The sequence below is a fragment of the Microtus pennsylvanicus genome, chromosome 1 (assembly GCF_037038515.1).
Source record: "Microtus pennsylvanicus isolate mMicPen1 chromosome 1, mMicPen1.hap1, whole genome shotgun sequence".
NCBI lineage: Eukaryota > Metazoa > Chordata > Mammalia > Rodentia > Cricetidae > Microtus > Microtus pennsylvanicus.
In genome coordinates, this window is record NC_134579.1 from 153925821 (window position 1) to 153952117 (window position 26297).

The window sequence follows — 26297 nt, forward strand, 5'->3', positions numbered from 1 at the left end:
AGGGAGGGGTAGAGGTGTGGGGGGAGGAGGAGGGAAATGGGAGTCGGGGAGGAGGAGGAAATTTTTAATAATAAATAAATAAATGAGACACAGACACATACAAAGAACATTACCTTTTAATACAATCTGTACTCTCAATGAGGAATGTGTTTTATTATGTAGAGCTAACAAAGCACAGTATAGGAGAGTCTGTGGTCTGTGTGTCTATGCTCAAAGATCACAATAAGACTGACAAATGAGAAAACAACCTCATGTAATAGACAAAAGCATATGGTCACCACACTAACTTTACATCTTCACAGAACCTCTATTAAAGTATTTCAGTTTCAGGAATTAAGTTTGTCAAAGTCTAAAGCTAACCACTGAAAGATATCTATCCATATGTTTAAGTATATCTAGATAAATATATATTTTTCGTATTTTCTTCTGTGTTTTAAAAAGGAAGATAGTACAGCAATGAATTCAGTATAATTAATCAAAGATATACAATATTCAGTTTTATATTTTTCCATTCAAAACAACAAATGAGAAATATACATTATAAAGTCTCTATTAACATAATGTAACCAAAATAAAATAATTGTGTGGATATTTTATACATTGTTCTATACTATATAATGTACAATATGAGCATGTATTGTTAAATTGCATCATATTTAAATTCTCATCTTTATTTTTATTTGTATTATCTGTAATAAAAGACTCCTAAATTTAAAAAAAATTAATTTAATTTCAATTATGTATATGTGTGCTTTTTGAGTATGTTATTATGTGCACATCTGTATGGAGGTGTTCTTGGAAGCCAGAGAGAGCAATGCTTTCATTGGAGCTATTATTATTGGAAATTGTGAACTACAAGTTCTGAGGAATGGGAAGTGAACTCATCTCCTTGGAAAAAACATACATGATGCCTGGCAGTGGGGGCGCATGCCTTTAATCCCAGCACTTGGAAAAAAGAGGCATTCAGATCTCTATGAGATCGAGGCCAGCCGGGGCCACAGGAGCTAGTTCCAGGACAGGCTCCAAAGCTACAAAAAAACCCTGTCTCAAAAAACCACAAATAATAAGGAAAAAAAAAACATACATGACTTTAAATGCTGAGACAACTTTCCAACTTTCTTAATATCTTTTATATTTATTTATGAAACATTTTTCTATCCCTCTCCTAAATTCTACTCTTCTTACTCTCAGGATTCAAAATGATTCTCTTTTATTTCCATAAGAGTGGGCAAATTTTTTTTACCATCTGAAAGCTTTATTTCTCTCTACTATAAGATTTCTCTGATTTCATTTGTATTCAAAGTCCCTCATTCACTCAGATATCAATAAAGTTACTTGAGTTTATGTCAAATCTTACTGTGAAATTGTGAAAGAAAGGAAAACATCCCCTATGTGCTAATGTTCAAGAACTGGATCTTATAAAGTAAGTGGCTGTGTGGATGATTATGGATCACAGTGTAGAGAAAAGTAGTGTAAATGACACTGCTGTGCCTCCTCATTAGAAGAAATGATGAGACTCAGTAGCCATTCATGCAGTTTACATTGTATTGTATTTGGTGGTTCTGTGCCAGTTCTGTAGTTGTCAGTTACAATTTATGAAATGTGTGTTCAGGAAGATGTTTTCTCCCTTAACTTTTGAAGAGAATTTCTCTCTGGTCTTAACAAAATTATGTAACACTTGGGGATAAAAATGCATCCCAGTAGGCCTGCACTGGAAGCCAAGATGGACATGACCTCCACAGCCACCATTATCTTGCCCTTGGTGCTGTGGTAGACAGGAAGGAATGTTATCCAGACACTGCAAAACAACAGCATGCTGAAGGTCAGCAACTTGGCTTCATTGAATGTGTCAGGGAGATTCCTGGCCAAGAAAGCCACAATGAAGCTCGCTAATGCAAGGGAGCCATGGTATCCCAGGACACAGTAGAATGCAGTAACTGAGCCCTTGTTGCACACAATGATGATTTGGCCGTGCTCAGAATGCACATCTTTGTCAATAAAAGGAGGAGAAAATTGCAGCCAGATGGTACAGAGAATAATTTGGATGAGCGTACAGATGGCAATGATGTAGTTGGGAACACCAGAAGCCAGAAAATACCTCATCCTTGTTCTAGGGGCTGTGACTTTGAAAGCAAGCAGCACAGTCACAGTTTTGGCCAACACAGTGGAAACAGCCACAGTGAATACAATTCCAAATGTGATTTGTTGCAGAACACAGGTAGCTGAGTTGGGATGCCCAATGAAAAGCAAGGGACAGAGAAAACAAAAGATGAGTGAAATTAGCAAGATGTAGCTGAGATTCTGGTTATTGGCCTTGACAATGGGAGTGTTGTGATGTTTCACAAATATCCCAAGAACCACAGTTGTGAATGCAGAGAAGAACAAGGCCATTAAGGTCAGAACCATCCCTAAGGTGTCTATATAGTTCAGAAAGACCACAGCTTTTTTAATACACTGATTCTGCTCTATGTTAGCATACTCATCCTCTGGACACCTCACACATTTTTCCACATCTGCTGGAGACAGAAAAGCATGATTAGTACAATGTACAACTTCTGCCATTTACTGAGAGAATATTTAAATTAAGTGTCTTAAATAAACATTGTGATATCTGCCTTCTTTACTGATGTAGTTGAGAGACACGGCTGCATAGCAATACTTTCACTTCAGAATACTCACTCATTATTATTATGGGGAATTAAATAAAACAATATGTTGTCTATTTGACTCTTTGTGTTGATGATAATATTTTTTATGTTATCAGAAAATACAGATATTTTCAGTACTTTCTGAATGCTATAATGAATTCTGTGAAACTAGGAGTTTAGAGATTAAAATAATTAATCATAGTATTGCACAGAGTGTATTTTAATATTTCAGACGTCATGGTTACCTAGATGCCTGATTCCTTTCTGTCTGTTTTATTAGTGCTTTTCCTGAAATAGATGTGTCTTCTATTGGTATAAGTTATGTGATATATTATCTAGTATGAATTCACCAGCCCAAACACACTGACATAAAAGAAACAGGAAACAGAATCTGTAGAGACCCATGGCGTCTGCATACAACAGGCTAAGATCAACTTCTCAACTAAAAAGAGATTGGTTTTTCGAAGAGGACAATGGATAGGTAGTGAAAGTCAAAGACAGAAGACAAAGAATGGATAAGAGTATTCAATAAGAGAGGAGAGAATGCGATTTGGTAAAAGAGAACATTGTTCTGCCTCTGGTTAGATGAGTCAGCCATGGCGGGCAGGAAAATAGCAGTTTATAAAGGTAGAAGGGGAACCCCCTGATAGGACAAATAATTTAGTTTTGATTGGATAGGTCAATTAGGACTGCCATAAAACACTTTTTGCTGTAGAAACAAGTAGTTGAAACTTGTACTGCCCTTTTCTGACCCTAGTCTATTTGGATGCACAGCTTCCTAGACTTGGATGAAGATGGAAGGGCCTTGGACCTCCCACAGCAAAGGGTAACTTGCCCTCTGTTAAGGTGGAGGGGGATGGAGGATGTAGATTAGGGGAGAGGGAAGTGAATGGGAGGAGGGGGGAAGTGGAAATTTTTAAATGGAAAAATATATAAAAAAGAAAACAAAGAAATAAAAAATAACAAAAATAAATATAAAAATATAACAAAAAAACACTTTTTGCTAGTTGGAGTTACATACTTTGATAGCTGGACCTTGAAAGTGAGAGCTTGTTTCCTATTTGAGGAATATACTAGTCATGTTAGTGTTTCTGAGGATGTGAAAAGAAACCAAGACCATAGTTACTCTTACAACGAAAAGCATTTACTTGGGTGTCATGAAGTTTGGAGGCTAAATCCATTATTATCATCCTGGGACATGTTGGTATGAAGGCAGACATGATGCTTGAAGAGGAGCTGAGTATTCTATATCTTTGATCTATAGGCAAAAGTAAGTAAATGGTCTAACTGGTAATGGCCTAAGCATATGAAACCTCAAAATCTCCCTCTACTATGACAAGTTTCCACCAAATGACGACACCTATTCTAAGAAGGCAACATCTGCGAAATGGCCAATTACTATCACTGTTCACTCTAATATAATGTTGTAATCAAAGCGAAGGGAATGCGGAGAAGAAGAAGACTTTCTAGAGTCATGCCTTATATTCTCAGGTTGGCAAAAGTCCCTTTAGAATCAGTAAGTTATATGTGTTTGTATATTTACATGTTTGTATACATGTAAAAGTAACAATAGAGCTTGAATATCAGAGTTATTAATTTACATGGGGAATATAGGAAAGTGAGCAAAAGGGAAAAAAGGTTTATAAATATAATTTTTTTATTTTCAAATGAAAATATATTTAAAGAAAATAATGTGTTCACTTGTGTCCTCATCAGGCAGTAGGGATGCCATTCAAAAGATAGATACCTCTGTGCATACTTAACATTAAAAAGCCCTCCATATTTATTCTATCACTTTTGGGAACAAATAACTTAATGCCTTATAACATTTTATTCAAGACCAAGACTCTGTAAATGTAGTCTGGTATCAAGTAGATATTGATATAACACCATGATTATGAAGAGAGGTTATTCAGGCATGTACAAAAGGTTTCCTTTGAAGAATAGTACTGTATTCATAAGATGTACTTTCCTACCTAGAAAATTAAGGAAATGTGATTCAAAATGTTTTTATCTATTGGATAATTGTGAAGAGTAATGATGTGTCCCAGGTTTTAAACATTTTTTATTTAGAAAGATGAATTTATGGACACATGCAATTATTTAATTTATTTAAGTGCTGGAAATTTATTCCAGTTATCAAGAGAATATACTATCCTTGCACAATACCTGAGTTTAATTCACAGCATCCATGTTATCTGTCTCACAATTGTCTGTAATTCTAACTACAGGGGCATTGGATGCCTCTCACATGCACCTGCAATTGTGTATGCAAAACCACCCATCTCACATATATACACATATTTCAACAGTTAATAAATTATTTTTGTTTAACTTTTGTTGTAAATACCCTTTATTCTTATATATTTTTATTTATAAGACAATTTTATTGCAGTTTGATTAATTTGGAGTATGCTCTATGTGCAGGTCCATAGAGATCTGAGCACAATCTTAATGAGTTGGCAACCACTTCCTACCACATGGGGCCAGGGATGAGATCACCATCAGATTTAGTGGCAAAAGATTTATCTTGTGAGTCATCTTACCACTCATAAATATTCTTTATAAACCTTAATTTTCTAGAACGTCAGGCAATAGGGGAGAAAACTATCTATTTGCCATTTTATGTAAGCAACTCTAAACAACCATTTAACTAATAGGAGCTGTGTAGGAGATAGCACCATTTGGGTAATTGTGGCTAGTTGCTTTCACAGAAAATTATTTTAATCCTCTACTCCTTGACATTACTATCGGTGTGCTTTATGTAAAATGGCGATTATAAGACTCCACATTTTCTACATCATGTGCTTCCCTAGATTGCCAATCACATTGATCTTTGAAACAAGGATCTTTTGTTATTGCTTGAAGTCTTCTGTTTAATAAAGAACAGTAGTTGAAAAATTTACAAGTAATTTTTTTACCTCTTCATTCATCTTAGAGTATACTTGAATTTGGCTCCCAAGATATACAAAATAGAATTTAATTACTCTGACTTCTATTCAGCATCGATTTTGCAAATATATGGTGGCTATAAAAATATAGTGAAATATAGAGATATGAAAATTGAAAGAAAGTAAATATTAGTAAAGATTCATGACTGGAATACAATCTATATGTAGTTACAGAAGATATTAATCACTAATAAAAACCTTATGTAGAACTTGGTCACACTGTTGTGTTACTGTGAAAACTGTTTCTTTGAGAAAAGGCCCCTTAATATAGACTTTCAATGAATCAAAGAGGTATGTCATGGTATGAAGCACTTTTAAGAACAACTCAGGGTCAGAAATTGGGGTTCAACCTGAAGATCTAAAAATCAAAACAGCCAGCCACTGCCTTTTAACTCAACCTCCGTCTGAAATGGCTATCCTGGCTCCTGGAATCACAGAAACAGACTTTGTCTGAGAGCTGTCTCCCCCCATTTTTTATTCCCTTTTATTGCTGGGATTAAAGGCATGCATCACTGGGATAAAGGCATGCACTGCCCAATTTCTATATTAACTATGGTGGCTACTGGGATTAAAGTTTTTTTTCCAAAATCTTCTATATAAGGCTGACCAAAGAAATTGCTTTACTCTCAGAACTTCAGGTAGTCTTCATTTATTAAATACAATTAAAATGTCTCTACATTTCTCCTTTTTGTCAAAAAATAATAAAAAGAAGGCTATATTAATATAAGAAAACTATATATAATAAGTATATTGACTATATATAATATATCAGGGAAGAAATATACCCACATTATTTAGTCAATTTGCATTTGACAAATTCAGAGAATATATTTTATATATTGTTATCTTATACTTAATTTATTTCCTATCCTTGACTTTTTTTCACAAAGTAAACTTTATGAAGAGATTCTTCAGTGTCCCTTATCTTCTCTGAACTAGATTGGTCTGCTCTATTTTACTATACAGTTAATATGCTAGTTTTCAAGGACTAGAAATTTGTATTACATTGTTAAAGGAGCCGTATAGATACTATATCTTGAATAATATTCAAAATATTTGTACAATCTGTTTTAAGAAAATTAATCCCAAGTTTGTATGAATATCTAAAATTGGTTTACAGTATACATAAGTAAAACCAATGTGAGATATTTAAAACTAACATTTGCTTTGAAACAGTCAATTCAAAAATCTACTTTTATACCTTGTCATATCTGTATCCTCCTTTTTTCTTTTCAGAGTAGATTCAATAATCTACATTTCTATTTTATACTATTTATATCCCATTTTCTTTCCATTTCTTATTTCATTATCTCACTTTCTTATTTCTTTCTCTCGTTTTTTCTTTCTTTCTTTCTTTCTTTTGAGACAGGATTTTTCAGTAACTATAGAGCCTGTCCTGCAACTCAGTCTGCAGTCCAGGCTGACCTTGAACTCACAGATTCTACCTGCTTCTGCCTCCCAAGTGCTGTGATTAAAAGTATGCATCACCACAGCATGACTTTTTTTCAAAACAAGAATCTTGCATCTAATTTCTTTGCTTAGCTTTTTTTCCTGAATATTAGCCATAATAACTTGTAATGGACATTTCAAACAAAACATATCCATAAGTCGTTGAGGGGGGATTTGTGCATAGTTATCTAGGCTATATCCTGCTGATTGTGGGTGCTGATAATGTTTTGGTGACACAAAGAAAATTTATGATTATAGTCAAGTCCTTATTGGAGTATTGTTTGAGGCTGGATCATTTCAGTAAGTAGTCTTTTTTTAAAAAATTTATTTATTTATTAAGGATTTCTGCCTCCTCCCCGCAACCGCCTCCCATTTACCTCCCCCGATCAAGTCCCTATCCCTCATCTGCTGGAAGAGCAATCAGGATTCCCTGACCTGTGGGAAGCCCAAGGACCGCCCACCTATATCCAGGTCTCCTAAGGTGAGCATCCAAACTGCCTAGGCTCCCCCAAACCCAGTACATGCAGTAGGATCAAAAACCCACTGCGATTGTTCTTGAGTTGTCAGTATTCCTCATTGTCCGCTATGTTCAGCTAGTCCGGGTTTATCCCATGCTTTTTCAGACCCAGGCCAGCTGGCATTGGTGAGTTCCCGATAGAACATCCCCATTGTCTCAGTGTGTGTGTGTGCCCCTCGCGGTTTTGAGTTCTTGTTGGTCGCGAAGAATTAGAAGCTGTAATCAAAAATCTCCCTTCGAAAAAAAGCCCAGGACCAGATGGTTTCAATGCAGAATTCTACCAGAACTTCCAAGAAGAACTAATTCCTATACTCCTTAATGTATTTCACAATATAGAAACAGAAGAGTCATTGCCAAATTCCTTTTATGAAGCTATAGTTACCCTGATACCAAAACCACACAAAGACCCAACCAAGAAAGAGAATCACAGACCTATCTCACTCATTAATATTGACGGAAAAATTCTCAATAAAATACTGGCAAACCGAATCCAAGAACACATAAGAAAAATTATCCATTATGATCAAGTAGGCTTCATTCCAGAGATGCAGGGCTGGTTCAACATAGGCAAATCTATCAATGTAATCCACCATATAAATAAACTGAAAGAAAAAAAAAACATATGATCATTTCACTAGATGCTGAAAAAGCATTCGACAAATTCAACACCCCTTTATGATAAAGGTCTTGGAGAGAATAGGGATACAAGGGTCCTATCTAAATATAATAAAAGCTATTTAAAGCAAGCCAACAGCTAACATTAAATGAAACGGAGAAAAACTCAAAGCTATCCAACTAAAATCAGGAACACGACAAGGATGTCCACTCTTTCCATACCTCTTCAATATAGTGCTTGAAGTTCTAGCAACAGCAATAAGACAACATAAGGAGATCAAGGGGATTCGCATTGGAAAGGAAGAAGTTAAGCTTTTGTTATTTGCAGATGATATGATAGTATACAAAAATGTCCCCAAAAATTCTACCAAATAACTCCTACAGCTGATAAACACCTTTAGTAATGTGGCAGGATACAACATCAACTCCAAAAAATCAGTTGCCTTCCTATACACTAAGGATAAGGAAGCAGAGAGGGAAATCAGAGAAGCATCACCTTTCACGATAGCCACAAATAGCATAAAATATCTTGGGGTAACTCTGACCAAGGAAGTGAAAGATCTATTTGACAAGAACTATAAGTCTTTGAAGAAAGGAATTGAAGAAGACACCAGAAAATGGAAGGACCTCGCTTGCTCTTGGATTGGGAGGATCAACATAGTAAAAATGGCAATTCTACCAAAAGCAATCTATAGATTCAATGCAATCCCATCAAAATCCCATCAAAATTCTTCACAGATCTGGAGAAGACAATAATCAACTTTATATGGAAAAACAAAAAACCCAGGATAGCCAAAACAATCTTGTACAATAAAGGATTGTCTGGAGGCATTACCATCCCTGACTTCAAACTCTATTACAGAGCTACAGTATTGAAAACAGTGTGGTATTGGCATAAAAACAGAGAAGTCGACCAATGGAATCGAATAGAAGACCCTGCCTTTAATCCACAAACCTATGAACACCTGATTTTCGATAAAGGAGCTAAAAGTATACAATGGATAAAAAGAGAGCATCTTCAACAAACTGTGCTGGCAAAACTGGATGTCAATCTGTAGAAGAATGAAAATAGATCCATATCTATCACCATGCACAAAACTCAAGTCTAAATGGATTAAAGACCTCAATATCAGTCCGAACACACTGAACCTGACATAAAGGCAACCCACTTACTGGGAGAAGATTTTCACCAACCCCGCAACTGAAAAAGATTAGATCTCCAAAATATATAAAGAAATCAGTAAGTAGTCTTAAAGCTGTTCTGAATGCAGAACTCAGAAGAAACTGCAACAAACGTACTCTGAATTGTTGGATCATCTGGGTCATCCATTCTCACTTGAGATTTTTCAGGGAGCCTTTGCCAATGAAACCTTATCATTCTTGACCCAGAATCCACAGCCTCTTACTTCCTTTGGAAACAAAAGTAAAATCTCTTTTCCAAAGCAACATATCTTTTGATTTAAATTTTGAAGTAAAGGCATTTTCAAAATATATAGGTTAGATCAATCCAGCAGCACTAATAAACAAATATCTTTTGTTGTTTCTTTCCCAGAAGTCAAACAATTCAAAGACACCACATTAGCATAAAGTATCCAGATTCTCTGTGTATTTTGGATCTTTACATGGAAGCTAAGACAGGGAAGATGGGAGCTTGGAGCTTTAGTTTATCTCTGAAACCAGGTGGCTAGTTTTCATTCCAGCTCCTAGAACTAGAATTCCAATCCCATCTGTGGCTTGGGCCGGTGGATAAAAAGCCACAAGTAAATGTCATTTTCTTGAATTTGTATCAAAAAATGTTAGGTACCAAATGAAGCATGATTATTAAATATTCAGTGTCTGCAACTAGGGTTCAACCTGATGATCTAAAAAGCAAAAGAGCCACAAACTCTTACTTATCCTCAGTCCTCAGTTTGAAATGGGTATCCTGCCTCTCAGAATCTCAAAAAGAGACTATGTCTGAGAGCTGTCACATATTCCTCTCTAGGGCTGGGACTAAAGGCATGGACCACTGGGGTTAAAGGTATGCACCAACCAAATTCCATATCAGCCTAGGGTAGTTCCTGGGATTAAATGTGCATCGCATTGTGGCTACTGGGTTTAAAGGTGTATGTTATTATATTGAAGTCTGTAAGGCTGACCAGTGGGACTGTTTTACTCTCAGATATGCAGGCAGTTTTTATGTTTTAAAATACAATTGAAATGCCACATCAATGGTATGACAATTTACTTAAAGTGACCTTGTTAATAATCATAGTTTTATAAAAACTAAGTTAGGAAAGTAATATATTTCATTTCCTCAGTTGACTTTTGGACCATTAGATCATCCCAGTATAACTGAGAGGAGATGATCTATGTGGTCTGAAGGATTTATCTTAATAGCCAAAACTTACTTGTCTCATTAGAAATTTCATTTTGTTGGCAGTGGCTGCAAACAAAACAGCAGTCTGCCATTCCCTCCTGTGAGAACTTTCTGAATCCAGGACCACAATCAGAACTGCACACAGAGCGCGGTATCTGTGAAAAATCAGACACAAGCTGGTGTCAGGAGTTTCAGCTACTCCTATAACTATATTTTATTATTACATTGATATACCAATAAATCAATTTTATAAACATCAAAGGAGTGATCAGATTAAACTTAATATATTTTATAACACCAGGAATACAAATGTATGTACACAAACTGATGTAAATTTGAGTAGCTTCCCAAATCTAGAAATTTAGGAGAAAGAATGGGTTAGTTGATATGGACAAATACTATAGAGCTTACAAAGTGGTTTTTCTATTTAATTTTCATCACCTTGACATAAAGTACATAATAAGTTAGAGGGAACCATAACTAAAATATTTCTCTCCATCAAATTAGCCTACTGTCAAATCATTTAATCATTTTTTGAATGGGCAATTGATGTAGGACTGTCCTGCACACTTTGGGCAGTGCTGTTCCTAGTCAGGGCTGTGTGAGAATTCAGAGAAAGCCAGTAAGCTATGTTCCTTCAGAATCTACGATGAATTGTAGTCTCCATATGCCTGCCTGCCTTGTTATTTCTTTGCTGTAATTTATGATCCCAATCAAAACTCCTCCTCCATATGAATTTGGTCAGTATTTAATCACAGCAATATCACAGAAGGCTAAGATGAATGTATGTCTGAAATAGGTGGAATATCTCTTTAAATGTCAGATAACACACAGGAACTACAAAAACATCATTAGAAAGAATGACATATTATAAAGAAAAAAAAAAGCTAAATAGGCAGAGTAAGGGCATAATTGATATGTATGTAGCTGGTAGAAATGGTGTTTCCAGAGGTTTAAATGCTTTACAAAGCCTGCAAATATTTGGGGAATCTGAATAAAAGTTTGATTTGGATTATTTGTTCTTTTGAAGACAAATTTCATGAGTTTTTAGTATATTTTGGAGATCAGAACTCTGTATAATGTGGGATCAGTGAAGATCTTTTCCCATTCAGTAGGCTGTGATTTTTGTCTTGTTGGCCTTGTCATTTGCTTTACAGAAGTTTTACAGTTTCAAGATCTCCCATTTATTAACTGTTTCTCTCAGTTTCTGTGCTGTTAGGATTATATTTAGGAAGTGGTCCCCTGTGCAAATGCATTTAAATTTACGTCTACTTTCTCTTCTATAAGTTTCGCTGTGGCTAGCTTTATGTTGAGGTCTTTGATCCATGTATGCTGTAAAGGTTGTGGGGTAAAAGTAACACGTCTGCATTCCTTGGGTCAATGCAAGCTGGTACAGACACTTTGAATGACAGTGTGGTGATTTCTATGAGAATTAGGAAACAACATTTCTTAAAACCCAGTAATATCACTTTTGGATATATATCCAAAGCATACTCAATTGTGCCACAAGGACATGTGCTCAACCATTTTCATAGCAGCATTGTTTGTAATACCAGAACCTGGAGAACACCGAAATGCCCCTCAGCTGAAGAATGGATAAGGAAAATATGGTACATTTACAGAATGTAATACTACACAGCAGAAAAAATGATGACATCTTGAATTTTGCAAGAAAATGGATGGAGCTAGAAAACATAATTTTGAGTGAGGTAACCCAGACACAAAAACAATTATCACATGTACTCTCACAGAAGTGGTGTTTAAACATAAATCAAAGAAAACCAGCTTGCAAATCACAATCACAGAGAACTTAGACAACAAAGAGGACACTAAGAGAGACAGATCCTGAGTAAATTTGGACAACACATAAGACACTAAAAGAGACATACATAGATCTAATCTACATGGTAAGAAGAAAAAGACAAAATCTCCTGAGTAAATTCAGAAATAATGCTTGCGGGAGGATTGAAGGGGAGGGGAAAAGCAAGGAGTGAAGTAGAGAAAAATAAAAATCAATAAAAATAAAAACCACACCTATTCACATAAAATATAATAAAATATAAAAGTTTGATTTTGTAAAAATTACACTGAAGTGTTTCTTACAATTTAAAATAAAGGAACTTTGTATAAAGAAAAAGCTCTTGATTGGTTTCTATACACTCTTTTAGACATCTGCTATTGTTGTGTGCTCACTCTGCATCCACTGTTCAGAACTGAGTTATATGTCATCACCACAGTGTCTCCTCTACATTGTTTTTTTCATGTTCTCCACAAGTTGATTAAATCCAAACCATTTTTTCTCTTGTGGTTTTCTTGAAACAGAGTCTCAAATTGTAGTATTGGTAGACCTCAAATCCTTATCTAGAATATGTTTACTTAGATCACACAGAAATCTCCATCTCCTGCCTTCTGAATACTGGGATTAAATATGTAAGCTATCAGTGCTTTTATTTCTTCTCTTCTTTTCTTTCTTTATTTTTTACTATTTCTTTTTTTTTTTGCTAAGGTATTAAGGACTATTTTCAAGAATAGTGGAGAAAATACTCATCCTTGTCCAATCTCTGTTTGTTTATTTGAGCCAAGGTCTGTTTATGCAACCCTAGTCACTAGGACATGCTAAGCAGTCCAGACTGGCCATAAACAGTAGGGGTTTTTTCATCCTCTGCCACCCAAGAGTTTTGATTAAGCATACTCACCAACACATACAAATGACCTCACTTAGGATTTCATTGGAAATTCTTTGAGTTTATTTTCCTGTAGTACAATGTTGTCAATATGATTGTCATAGAAAACTTTTTAATATGATCAGACTCTAAAACATTGAGTAATTAATGCTTTAACTCTTTTTAAGTCAAGATGGGTTCCTCTGATTGTGAGGACTTCCCATAGGGCAGGGCACACTGACTTCTCTTAGCACTGGAGAGGAAGGGGAGGGCGATTGTGGTGAGTAGTTGGGAAATGCGAGGATGGGCAGAGGTGAAAATTTTTAATAAATAAATAAATAAATACAAATAAAACAAAAACAAACAAAATGAATTGTGTTTGATTTAAATTTTAACTCTCAATGAATGCTAAATTTTATTAAGAGCCATTTCTGCACATATTTGAATAATCATGTAGGCCTCTGCTTGGGTCTATTTCTGGGCTACATTTACTTAACTGATTTGCATATGTTGACCAATCTTTGTAACCTTGGAATAAAGTCATGTCTGTCACAGGGACAGATCTTTCTGTTCTGTTGTTTAAGTATAGTATTCAGTGTTTAGTTGAGAATTTTCCATTCAAGCCATGAAAATGTGTAGTGTCTGATGTTCTTTATTATGTCTCATTTCCATAAGATACCTTTCCTCCATATTTATAGAAAGGATCTTTTTATATTGGTAACTGAGGTTTGTTTTTGGAAGCACAAATATATGTAGGTTTTACAAACCAAAATTTTTGTTTGTGTATAATGATAGGAGAATATGAAAATTAATATTTAGTTTTGAGAATAATTTTCTAATTATTTTTAAATTTTTATAGCTATATATAAAAATTTTCTAATGGTTGTTGTTCTGTCTTTTGTTCAATGCCGTCAATGTCTTGCTGGACTACATATTCATCTTGGTTTTCAGTTTGTAGGAGTTCTTCAAGTGTCTTCTATTGTGGTCATAAATTCCTATAAATTATATGCATCAATGAATATTCATCTATTTCTGTATTAGTTATGGTTTCCCAAAAGAAATAAAATTTAAAGAATTATCCTGCCTCTCTCTATGTTTCTCTGACTCTCTCTCTTTATATATATGATGTCATTTAGTTTGTGGTCTAGCTAATCCAACAATTGCTAGATAAAAATTGGCTAAGAATACAGAAGCTACTCAGTTCATGATGCTTAAATGTCTCAATCTTCAGTAAACACTTGAATCCCAAGCATGTTGGTTCATTATAATTCCAATGAAGGAATAGACTTTCTAGCAAGGTGAGAGCCAGCAGACAGAGTACAAGTTTCTTTCTCTTTGCTCTTGTATAGGTATCCAGCAAAGTGTCTAGCACATACTGTAAGGAATTTTCAAGATCAAATTGTCTAAATGCCCGTCCAGCACAGGGTGTAGCACAGATTATAGGAAGATTTTCCAAATCAAATGAACTAAATGCTTAAAGTTTGTCTTCCTAATTTAAGATTTAGAAAATTAATGCTTTTTCCCCAAATTAGATTAGAAGATGCGATGTAAAGGCATGACTTCCTTCCTTCCTTCCTTCCTTCCTTCCTTCCTTCCTTCCTTCCTTCCTTCCACCTTCTCTCTCTCTCTCTTTCTTTAATTTTTTTGGTTTTATTTTAGAGTCAAATTTCTCTTTCTATCCCTGGTTGTCTTAGAACTTGCTATGTAGAAGAGGTTCCCTCTAACCAAGAGATCCACCTTCATTGCCCTCTGAATTCTGGGATTAAAGACATATTTTACCACAACCTAATGTAAGGCATGTCTTTCTAGCTCAAAGATCTCTGTCTCAAGTGTATCTTCTTGCTTCAAGTTAAGTAAAAAATAACTCACAAGTGTGCTGTCCATTTTTGGGTTCTAATAAATTCCAGATATCATCAAAATTATAATCATGAAGTGCCCTCACAGCCTCTTTTGTTTATAAAGGATATATTTGTTGGGTAAAGTAACAAGATTGTGCACATATATCTCTAACTCCTTTAATTGCATCACTGGTACTCTGCCCTTTTAAGTGAAATCATGAAGGAACCTTCTGTACATAAGGGGTCTTTCTACGAATAGGTTTTCTCACATGCTGCCTTCAATTTTCATTTTTTTCTACCAATATAATACAAATTTAAAGTAAAATACTTCATAGGAAGTTTTTCTCTCTAATATTATGTGTTTAACATTTAAATTTGTCCTGTCTCCAGATGGCCACATATCTCAATGCATTTGCGGAAATTACTACTACATTTTATTGAACATATTGCTTAAGCCTTCATCAGTTCTTTTTCTTCTTCTCCTCTGTCCAGTTTTTGTAACTTTGATTATTTAATCACATTCCCTTTATCTGATATATATTTCAATTGTCTTTACTTATAACTGTCATAGTTTCAGTTTTCTAGTTCTTCTGCTTGTCTTTGAGCACTGCCATCCTTTAATCAACTTGATGTTTTTTGAGATGTTTTATGAGAAATTTTTTTGAGACATTTATATAATTGCTTTTTTGTTTCCTTTACATATTTTAGTTTGAATATTTTTTATCATTTTATACCATTTGAAAGCGTCTGTCACATGCTCACTCAGTTCTTTACGGTAAGCAAGATTTGACGGTTTCATTGCCTTCTGCTAAAAGTGATTTGTGTCCTGTTTGCTGTCCTGGAATTTGGTTATTAATCTTCTTTGAATTTTTCCAGTATGTCTTTGAACATACTCTTTTTTATCCTATGACTATAATATTTGTAGTTGTGTTGGCTTGAAGACTCATATTTTGTTCATTTGTTTTTGCATGAAATTTGCCTATATGGGAGATGAGCACTGGTGGCAGGGTTCATAATCATCTGTATTCTCCAGTGGATTTTTTTGCAATGCTCAATTTGGCTTGGAAAGAGCATACTTGAAAAATTCTTGCTGCTCCCTGAATGGATGTGTTGGTCAGTGGCTATACTTCAGTTTTTATTTTTTTTCCCCTGATAGTGACTCTCCTCATCACTGTAAGAAAGAATATTACTTTGAACATTTTATACTGTTGGTATATCTAATTTAATTTCAAAATTAGCTCTACAAGTTTCCTGAAATTAACTCCTTTAAATTTCAAGCCACATAATACTGAAAACCATTCACAGCAGAATTCACACTTATAGCTTACTTTAGACCCATAATGTAATTCATCATTTATAAATGTCCAAAGTAATTTCTTTTATTACCAATACTTCCTCCCCACACAGATAAGGTAACTAGACACACAGTCTTTGGTTTGAGTGAAATGTGAAAAGATTTACAGGATCAAGCAATGTTCTTCTAGATAGCAATTACTCTAACAGCTCTGCATCCATTGTCACCACACATAGCAGTGTTGCAGAGACATATACACAAACAAAGCACCCATGTCAATTTTAACCAAAAAGAAAGAAAAATGAATAAAATTAAAATTCATAGGATTATGAAAATATTGCGTTAATATGTTTTTCAAGATGTTGGCAATTTAGGAACTGTTGGTAAAGAGATTTAGTAAAAATTATCTAATAAAAATTAATGATTTGTATGTGTTTACTTCTCTCTTCCATTAGAGTTAGCCTCAATCTTTCACACCTGTGTCCATTGTTCTGCAAAAATGAGGACAATAACAGTCTAGCTATCAGAATAGTACCAAGATAAGTGGCTCTCTTACTGGACACAGTATAGCATAGAAGTACAATGTATACATTATACATTGTATATTAAAAACAAAGAAGAAATTCTGGAATGATAAAAATTCATTGTATGCATATGTGAACTCCACAAAGTATTAATAAAATGTCTCAAAAAGAGAAATGTAGAAACCTAAAATAGGAGGTGAGAAAATGTTCTGTAATGTGATTATTTATTTGTAGTTTGTTACAAGACAGCACAAATCTATCCCATTGTGCACGTTACTGCTGTGTATTGCAAAAGAATACAGTTCAATCAGACCCACCTGTCTACTTCCTGTTGCATGCTCTATCATGTCTTCATATAAATGCAGCTGCTGTCCATATGGAAAATATGAGCTAAACTCTCCTATTTTCACCTTTAGTCCAAGACCGTATGGGAAATTCCAAATATGAAAAATGCTATACTCTTCCTGAAGTTTGTCTTTCTGGTTCATAATCACTCTGTCTCCAAGTGGATTAGTGAAGCGTGTTTTCCTCAGAAAGGAGTGCAGCTGAAAGAGACACACCATTCTATAGTGTGTGTGCCCTTCCTTGAATTCATAAAATGCATTTTATTTCATCTTAATGGCAGTATTATTGAAGATGTCCAGCGGTTCATTAACCATGAATCCAGCGGACTATTAATACTATCATAATGTTTCTAGAATTTAAGTTCTTTCAGAAAAAAAAAAACTCCCAAACAGAAACACAGACTTACATGCAAATACCAAACACTAACATGAAAACACATGTACACACACACACACATACACACACACACAGCATGAAAGAGATAGAGACAGACAGAGAAAGCGACGGAAGTTCACTTCCATTCAGACATACATAATGCAGCTACTTACATTTTATACAGATATACTCATAAATGCCAACACTCACACACGAAAACAAAGCTAAATACAGTGAGATATATGTACAAAAACAGACACACAAAAACAGAAAACTACAAAACACATAAACAGGCCCACAAATACATGCACACTTTAATTTACATTACACACATGGGGACAGTTACAGACAAAAACACCTACACAGAGAGATATTGATATAGTTAGATTTATGCTCAAATACAAAGAAAGATTCTGAGAGGTAAGCAGACACACAGGCACACAGAAATAAAAATATCCATATGTGCAAGCAGTATACAACAGTGAGATCAACACATATAAACACATGCACTGAAAAAATACACAGAAAAATATTTACAGAAACAAACTCCTATGCAAAAAGACGTTGACACAAGACACATTCATGTTCAGTTCCACATACAGATAGATATGTAGATATACAGAAACAAATATATATACATATATACTGATAAAACAGAGGTAAACAGGACACACAATCATACAACCGTATACAAGAAGAACCACGCATGCATACATATGGATGCAAATCTATTACCTTAAGTGAAAAATGACACTGTTTACTGTGTAACTGCTTTCACTCAGGATGTGAAATAATGTCCCTAGAGCCTACAGTGTGAGCAGAATCAGTTTTGAACACTTGTGGAACATGATCTCATAAGCTGATTATCACATATTTGACAATAAATTCAAAAGGATTAATTTTCTCATGAGTAAGAGAATTAAGGAGAAAGGACTTAGGCTTGCAATTTTAGAATAGTTGTGGTTATAGTCAGGTACTCTGTAACAAAATCAGTGATCTTCCTTTACAAATTGTTTCTTCCACACCATTGCTTTTGCATTAAGATTTATACCAGCTTCTAGATTTACATTGCTTCTGAAAAAATTCCAGAAATGTTTCTATTTTATGAAATATTCCCTAATTTAGTAAATTGGGATATTTGACAGACACTTAAAGACTTCGATATTGATTCTATCAAATTTCATCTAAAAGATAAAACACTACCTTGAAGCAGTGATTATAGTATCTTTTTCCATTATCCATTGGTTGATTATATACATGCTGAAGAAGCATTTCATGGAAGGCATGGGCCACAGTATACACTACATTATATATGTCATAACTCTCTTCATTAAAGGCCATGCCAAATGTCTGTGCTTTTAGCAATTGCAATGAGGCATTGGACAAACAATTTTTTAGGGTCTTAAACATAGAAGTTGAGACTTTGCAGTTCATGCTCATCCACTCCAGCTTAGCCAGGAATTCATCAGTGTATTTGAGAGGGTTCAGTGTCTGTACAAAAGTTTTAAAGCTAGAAATCTCAGAATGCTTGTGTGCAAAAGTTATTTTCCCATTGAATGAATTAAGTGGGAAGTCATTCTTAGTTGCAGTGCCATCCCACTGTGAGGTGGTGACCCATATTCTCTGTAAACCTAGAGATTCCCATCTTCTAACGCCCACAGCTAGAATACTGTCTGGGTCACCATAAATGATAACTACATTTGTGGATGATGTTACCATTTGGTTATAATACACTTCAGCTCTTTGCAAGAATAAATCCATCTTGACTGGGATCACACTCACAAAGGCAAAGCAGACTGTAATTTTTTCCATCTCTCCTCTTAATTGTGCGAGAAATTGAGTACCCTGATCATTGTCTGAGATGGCCAGGCCAATCCAATTCCAGTTGAAGTAAATCATCAAAGAGATCATGGCCAGAGCTAAAGATGTGTCCTTGGCAGCCATCTGATACAGAATGGGAAACTGTTCATGATTGCTCAGGATGGGATGGAAAGGTCCGTAGGTAATCTGAAGGAACTACAACACAGGGAGCAGCATGAGGTGGCACACACTCAGAAGAACTTGTAAACACATTTTTGGTCAAGAGTTCCTTAAAAACAACTTATATATTACTTTTTCCCTCATCTCAATTTCAAAACAGGAAATGAAGCCCCATCAAGCCTGAATAATAACCATGAACTACACTGTTTAACACAAATTTGAAGGTACTATCCTCCTCACAATCTACTTAGCATCTAGGACTTATAACGGGAGAATGAGAATTTGTGTCAAACACATCACAAAATCTCACCTGTTGAGGTAGGAAGAGGTTAAACATGGTCCCAAGAATCACAGATATTGCCAAATTTGGTCCTGTAAGCACTATTTCACACATAGACTGTTTATAGCAGATATAATTAGGGGGTAACTGATGAACTTCTTCAGAAAATCTCAAGTGACCATAAAATTTAATCCCAAATGCACAATCACCTTCTGAACATTCAAATACAAATGATGAATTTGGTAAAAGATTAGGGTTCCTGTTGACTTCATCCATGGCAAAAGCTAAGGCCAGTGCAAACTGGATGTTTTTAGTTGTTCTGTAAAATAAATATGGTTATTAATATGTACAAAGATCTACAGATGATCCTGTGTAGTCAATAGATGTACTATTTTGAGTTGTAGAGTATTCCCAACCACTGCCAATACTGAAACAATGGCCTATGCTTTGAGATTGGAATAATATAAGTAGCTGGAAGCTTGTAATAAGCTTTAAAAGTTAATCAAAGTGCATCTTCTATAAAAAAGATGAGCCATCAGCATATTTCAAAAAGGTTGTTTTCAACTTCTGGTTTTTGAGTGCTTACTCTAAAGAAAAAGACAATGGCAAAGGCTTTAACCAAACAATATACCTATTTATGTATTTATTTTTATTTATTTTTGTTTTTTTCTTCTTTTTTTTCTTTTTTTTGGAGAATAAAGAAAAGAAAAAAAAAACAAATTTCTACCTCCTCCCAGCCTCCCATTTCCCTCCCCCTCCTCCCACTCTTCTCCTCCTCCTCCCACTCTTCTCCCCCTCCTCCCACCCCTCTCCCCTTCCCCCCACTCCTCTCCCCCTCCCTTTCCAGTCCAAAGAGCTGTCAGGGTTCCCTGCCTTGTGGTAAGTCCTAGGTCTTCCCCCCTCCATCCATATCTAGGAAGGTGAACATCCAGACTGGCTAGGCTCCCACCAAGCCAGCACATTACATAGGATCAAAACCACGTGCCATTGTCCTTGGCATCTCATCAGCCCTCATTGTTCGCCATGTTCTGAAAGCCAAGTTTTATCCCATGCATTTTTGGTAACAGTCCAGCTGGCCTTGGTGAGCTCCCAGTAGATCATCTCCACTGTCTCAGTGGGTGGGTGCACTCCTCGTGGTCCCGACATCTTTGCTCATGTTCTCACTCCTTCTGCACAAACCCCGCAACAGACAAAGGTCTGATCTCCAAAATATATAGAGAACTCAAGAAACTAGACTTTAAAATGCTAATTAACCCAATTAAAAAATGGGGCGCTGAACTGAACAGAGAATTCTCAACAGAAGTTCAAATGGCCAAAAGACACTTAAAGTCATGCTCAACCTCCTTAGCGATCAGGGAAATGCAAATCAAAACAACTTTGAGATATCATCTTACACCTGTCAGATTGGCTAAAGTCAAAAACACCAAGGATAGCCTTTGCTGGAGAGGCTGTGGAGAAAGGGGTACCCTCATCCATTGCTGGTGGGAATGCAATCTTGTGCAACCATTGTGGAAGTCATTGTTTCGGTTTCTCAGGAAATTCGGGATCAACCTACCCCTGGACCCAGCAATACCACTCTTGGGAATTTACCCAAGAGATGCTCTATCACATGTCAAAAGCATTTGTTCAACTATGTTCATAGCAGTATTATTTGTATGTATTTATTTTTAAATCATAGAGCAATGTGAAAAATTAAAGAGACATGTGAACCAATAAGTTTATCATAATTTCTACAGATGAGACTGTCCTCAAATGTACAGAGATACGCCAGCATGCCAGCTCCAGGTTCTTGGTGCAGAGATTAAGGCCATGTACTACCTTCTAAGTACTCTTCACCTGTTTTATGTTTACAAAGAATGTCATATATTCACACTGGATATATCTGACCAATATATTTTTTATACTAACAAACTACTTTTACTACCTTTCCAGTTACAGTTACACAACAATAGTATCCTACATAAATTTGTATATGCCAGTTAACGTCTTTGTAAAACAGAACATGATAAATTATAAAATGCGAGGAAAATGTTTATGAGGCTTTTTTTGGTAATAAAATCGGGTAACAACTATGTTGGAAGTGAATAATACCAATTTGTGTTTATATTTTTGGGAAGAGCTTTAACTTCTGTCTCTTCCTAGTCATTTCATATTATCTGACTGATAAACATCAATTATTCCTTGGTGTGGGAGAATTGTTTGTAGTCTGTCAATCATGTTCTAAATAAACACTGTTTGGCAGGTAGCCAGGCAAGAAATATAGGCAGGAAAACCAGACAGGAAGTAGAGGTGGATCAGAGAGAACAGGAGTATTCTAGGAAGAAGGAAGCTATTTCTGCAGTCCAGCACAGATCACCGAAGAAGTGGGATGTGACCAATGCCACTGAAAAAGGTAACAAGCCATGTGGCTAACATAGATAAGAATAATGGGTTAATATAAGTTATAAAAGCTAACAGGAAGCCTGAGCTAATGGGCCAATCAGTTTATTATCTAATGTAGACTCTCTGTGTGATTTTCTTTGGGGCTTACCGGCTGTTGGGCCCTGGCAGGACAGAAACCCCAACAAGAAGCCCCTCATGTTATAGAATGGTACCCAATGTCCTCTTATAATACCTCTTTGTTCTAAATAATTCACTCAGAGTAAAATGAATCTATTTCCCACTTAGATATTGTACTGCTATGATATCTTTATGTATTTACCTATACATTTTAAAATTAAAAATATATTTTGAATATTTTTATTATCACACAGAAAAAGTGTCATTGAAAATTGAGTAATCACAACAGGAATCTGAGACTAGATCTTGTGAAGCCAAAACACTAATTTCTTTCCCCCAAACATTAAGAAACATAAATCCCTTGAGCAGTTAGAGTGTCCCAGTAGACTAAATTTCTATATTTGATAACAACATTATTGTTTGTTTTTATTTTTTTTAATTTTAAAAATAAAACAAAAATATCCCACTTTCTTCCCTCCTCCTACTTTCCACCTTCTCCTCCCACCCTCTCTAGAAGGTGCCCTGGGGGATGTCCAAGGCCCTCACCACTATATCCAGGCTGAGTAAGGTATGCATCCAAAGAGATTAGGATCTTAAAAGGCCAGTACATGCAATAGATACAAATCCAATGCCATTGTCATTGGCACCCCAGTCTGCCGAACTGTCAACCACATTCAGAGGGAACAGTTTGATCCCATGCTCATTAATTCCTAGTCCAACTGTACTTTGTGAGCTCCCATTAAATCAGGTACACAGTCTCAGTGGGTGAAGCCCTCACAGTCCTGACTTCCTTGCTTATATTCTCCCTTCTTCTACTCTTCAACTGGACCTTGGAAGCTTAGTCCAGTGCTCTGATGTGGGCCTCTGTCTCTGTCTCCATCTGTTGCCAGATGAAGTTTCTATGGTGATATTCAAGATACTCATCAGTTTGACTATGGGACAAGACCAGTTCAGGCACCCTCTCCTTCACTGCCCAGGTTCCTAGCTGAGGTCATCCCCATAAACTCCTGAAAACCCCTTCAGAGCCAAGCCTCTTGACAACCCCAAAATGGCTCCCTCAAATAAGATATCTCCTTCCCCTCCCATATCCATCCTTTCTCCATCTCAGCCATCCCACCAACACTAGCTCTCCCCAAACCTCTCCTTCTCCCCTCTCTCTCACTCTTTTCTTTTCCCTCTTCCACTCTTCCTCCTCCATGTTCCAAATATGCCTGGCAATCTTGTCTGTTTCCAATTTCAATGTTGATCTATACATGATTTTCTTTTGGTTCACCTTATAATTTAGCTTCTCCTGGATCATGAACTATAGGCTCAATGTTTTTTATTAATGGCTATAATCCAATTATGAGTTTGTACATACCATATTCATATCTGTGGGTCTCTGTTATCTCACTCAGGGTAGTGCTTTCCATATCCATCCATTTGCATGTAAAATTCAAGTTTCATTGCTTTTTTTTTAAACAATGAGCAGTACTGTAATGTATATATGTGCTACACATTTTTATCCATTCTTCCATTGAGGGCATCTAGGTTTTCCCCAGGTTCTTGCATATTACAAATAATGCTGCTATGAACGTAGTTGAACAAAAGCTTTTGTTGTATGATTGGGCATCTCTTGGGACTATTCCCAAGAGTGTTCTTGCTGGATCCTGAGGTAGGGTGTTTCCTAGTTTTCTGAGAAACCACCACACTGATTTCCAAAGTGTCTACTTCCCACTTTCTCTTCTATCAGGTTTAGTATGGTCAGATTCATATTGAGGTCTTTCATCCATTTGGACTTGCATGGTGATGGCTATGAATATATTTTCATTCTTCTACAGGTTGACAGCCAGTTAGGCTTTAGCACATGCTAGCACATGCTTTAGGACATATACATTGATGAATTCCATCAGTTGATTATATTCTATAACCATTTACTTTGGCCCATATATGATGATACTAATTGAAATAGAATGTGGTTTTATTTAATAAGTCATCTCTTGATACAATGCTATAGAAACTGTAAAGTGGATGGATATATATTATGGAACAATGTAGAGAGTTCTTCTTTTAGTCAGCATCCAGTCTCAAAAATTAGAGGATAACTGTGTTTAAAACAGAACAATTGTTGGACAAAATAAAAGAAGAAAAATATCATTAATTTTCTAAAAGAATTTCGATTTGCATATTGGTGTGCAGGCTGTAAAAACAGGACAGAAAATTCATACCATTTTTCTGATTTTCATTGTCTTTTTCTCAAGTAATATTTATGGTGACATTTCATACAAAGCATTATATTGTATATTCAAACTTTTGTCGAAAGCTCATTTTCTACATACATAGACACTTGTGCATTCCTGATTCCCTATTTTTGAAAGCATTTCCTCAAACACTGAGATCTTCAACACTCCTTTCAAAGGTACTGCATCTGAAGTCTGTAGTCCATGTGATGAATGCATATGAGACAAATTCAGGTAGTTTAATGACATTCCTCTTCCTTGAAGGCATTAAAGCCATTTTAACCAAAATCTAGTCCTTACATTGTTTTGAGAACTAATAATCAAACTATATCCTGAAAATTTCTATATTCTAATATTCCAAAACTATCCAGCACATCATAGAACCACAGTTCAATTACATTTTAAATGCTGATTTTTAAATATTCAACAAAATCCAGAGAGAACAGCAGACTTGTGATTCATTTCATCCACTACATAAGACCTATCACTCCTCTTCTCAAACAATCATTAATAATGAGAAGGCAAACTGAATATTTAATATCTAGCAATTATATCCCTCCATGATGCTCTATTCTCGCAGATCAATTAAATCTGTTGACTAATTTTTTTCTGCTTTGTCTTTCATTTTCTTTTTATTCATTTTTTTGCTCACTTTACAATCTAGTAGTTGCTGCAAAGAAATCTTTTGTCGATTATCTTAGAAGCAAATGGAAGCTAGGAAGTGACATTCTTATACCATTTCTCTAATCATGTATTTAGTTTTCTCTCAAAATCCTGCACTAAAAATAGGATTTGGGAGGAGACACTTGTTTGTACTGGGCACCTCTGTTTCTGATGGCAGTAGCTCCATGGTGTCCCTCCAACTCTACCTTCTTCCTCCCAGCATTTTGTTTAGTTTTCCTCACCTACCTAAGTTCTGACCTAACAACAGGCAAGGCAGTTTTTTTATTCATTAATGGTAATCACAGCATACAGAGGGGACTCCCATATTACGATGTGGGAATCCTTTCTTAACAAAAAGTTTTCGTTATTAGAGCTAAAATATTTGCATGTATTTACACACTCACATTGTCTTTAATAATTAAAAAAGAAGTAAAACTTATTAGTTGTAAAGAAAATCGCATTACTAAATTTTCGTGTTGGCCATAGGCTATCTCTAGACTGCATCCATCTTGATGATTTCTGTTCTTTACATACTTATTATCTTCAGTACTTTTACAATGAAGTGCTGTTCTATTTTGTTATCTAATGAGATGATCACATGTTCTTTCTTTTTCTTTTTGCTTATATCATTGAAACATTAGTTGATTTTTTTATATTGATCCATCCCTGCATGTCTGTGATGATCATTTTGATGAGATTTTAGATTATGTTTACAATTATTTTACTGAGTATTTCTTCATTGATACCCACAAGGGAAATTGATCTGTCATTCCCCCTTTTATTGCTCATCTGTGGTATGGTTATCATATCAGGGAAATATAGTTATTAGGGAAACTATAGCTCATAAAAATATTTAGTCAATATTTATTTTGTTTCTGTTCTATGGAATGACTTGAGATGCATTTGTGTTGAATCATCTTTGAAAGCATAATTCTATTCTGTACTAAAATTATATAACTGCTGGCTTCCCCTTCTTGGAAGATTTATAATGACTGCTTCTCTTCCCCGAGGGGTACTGGGTACTGTATCAAAAGATGAACTTGTAAATAAGCACATTGGTCTATATTCACCACAAAGT

General features: G+C 35.4%; 1 protein-coding gene across 5 annotated transcripts in view; it reads right to left on the reverse strand.

Annotated features, from left to right (window-relative positions):
* Positions 1 to 1608: 1608 nt before the first annotated feature.
* LOC142842463 (vomeronasal type-2 receptor 116-like) overlaps positions 1609 to 26297 on the reverse strand; it is a 47252-nt gene continuing 22563 nt past the window's right edge. For 2 of the 5 annotated variants that reach the window (XM_075959185.1, XM_075959187.1), the window contains 5 exons: positions 19869 to 20157; positions 18782 to 19594; positions 17176 to 17403; positions 10571 to 10694; positions 1609 to 2513 (listed from right to left, as the gene is read on the reverse strand). In XM_075959185.1, the coding sequence (XP_075815300.1) occupies positions 1609 to 2513; positions 10571 to 10694; positions 17176 to 17403; positions 18782 to 19594; positions 19869 to 20157 (2359 nt within the window). The remainder of the gene's footprint in view (positions 2514 to 10570; positions 10695 to 17175; positions 17404 to 18781; positions 19595 to 19868; positions 20158 to 26297) is intronic. The other 3 variants (XM_075959186.1, XM_075959188.1, XM_075959184.1) reach the window with 3 other exon arrangements.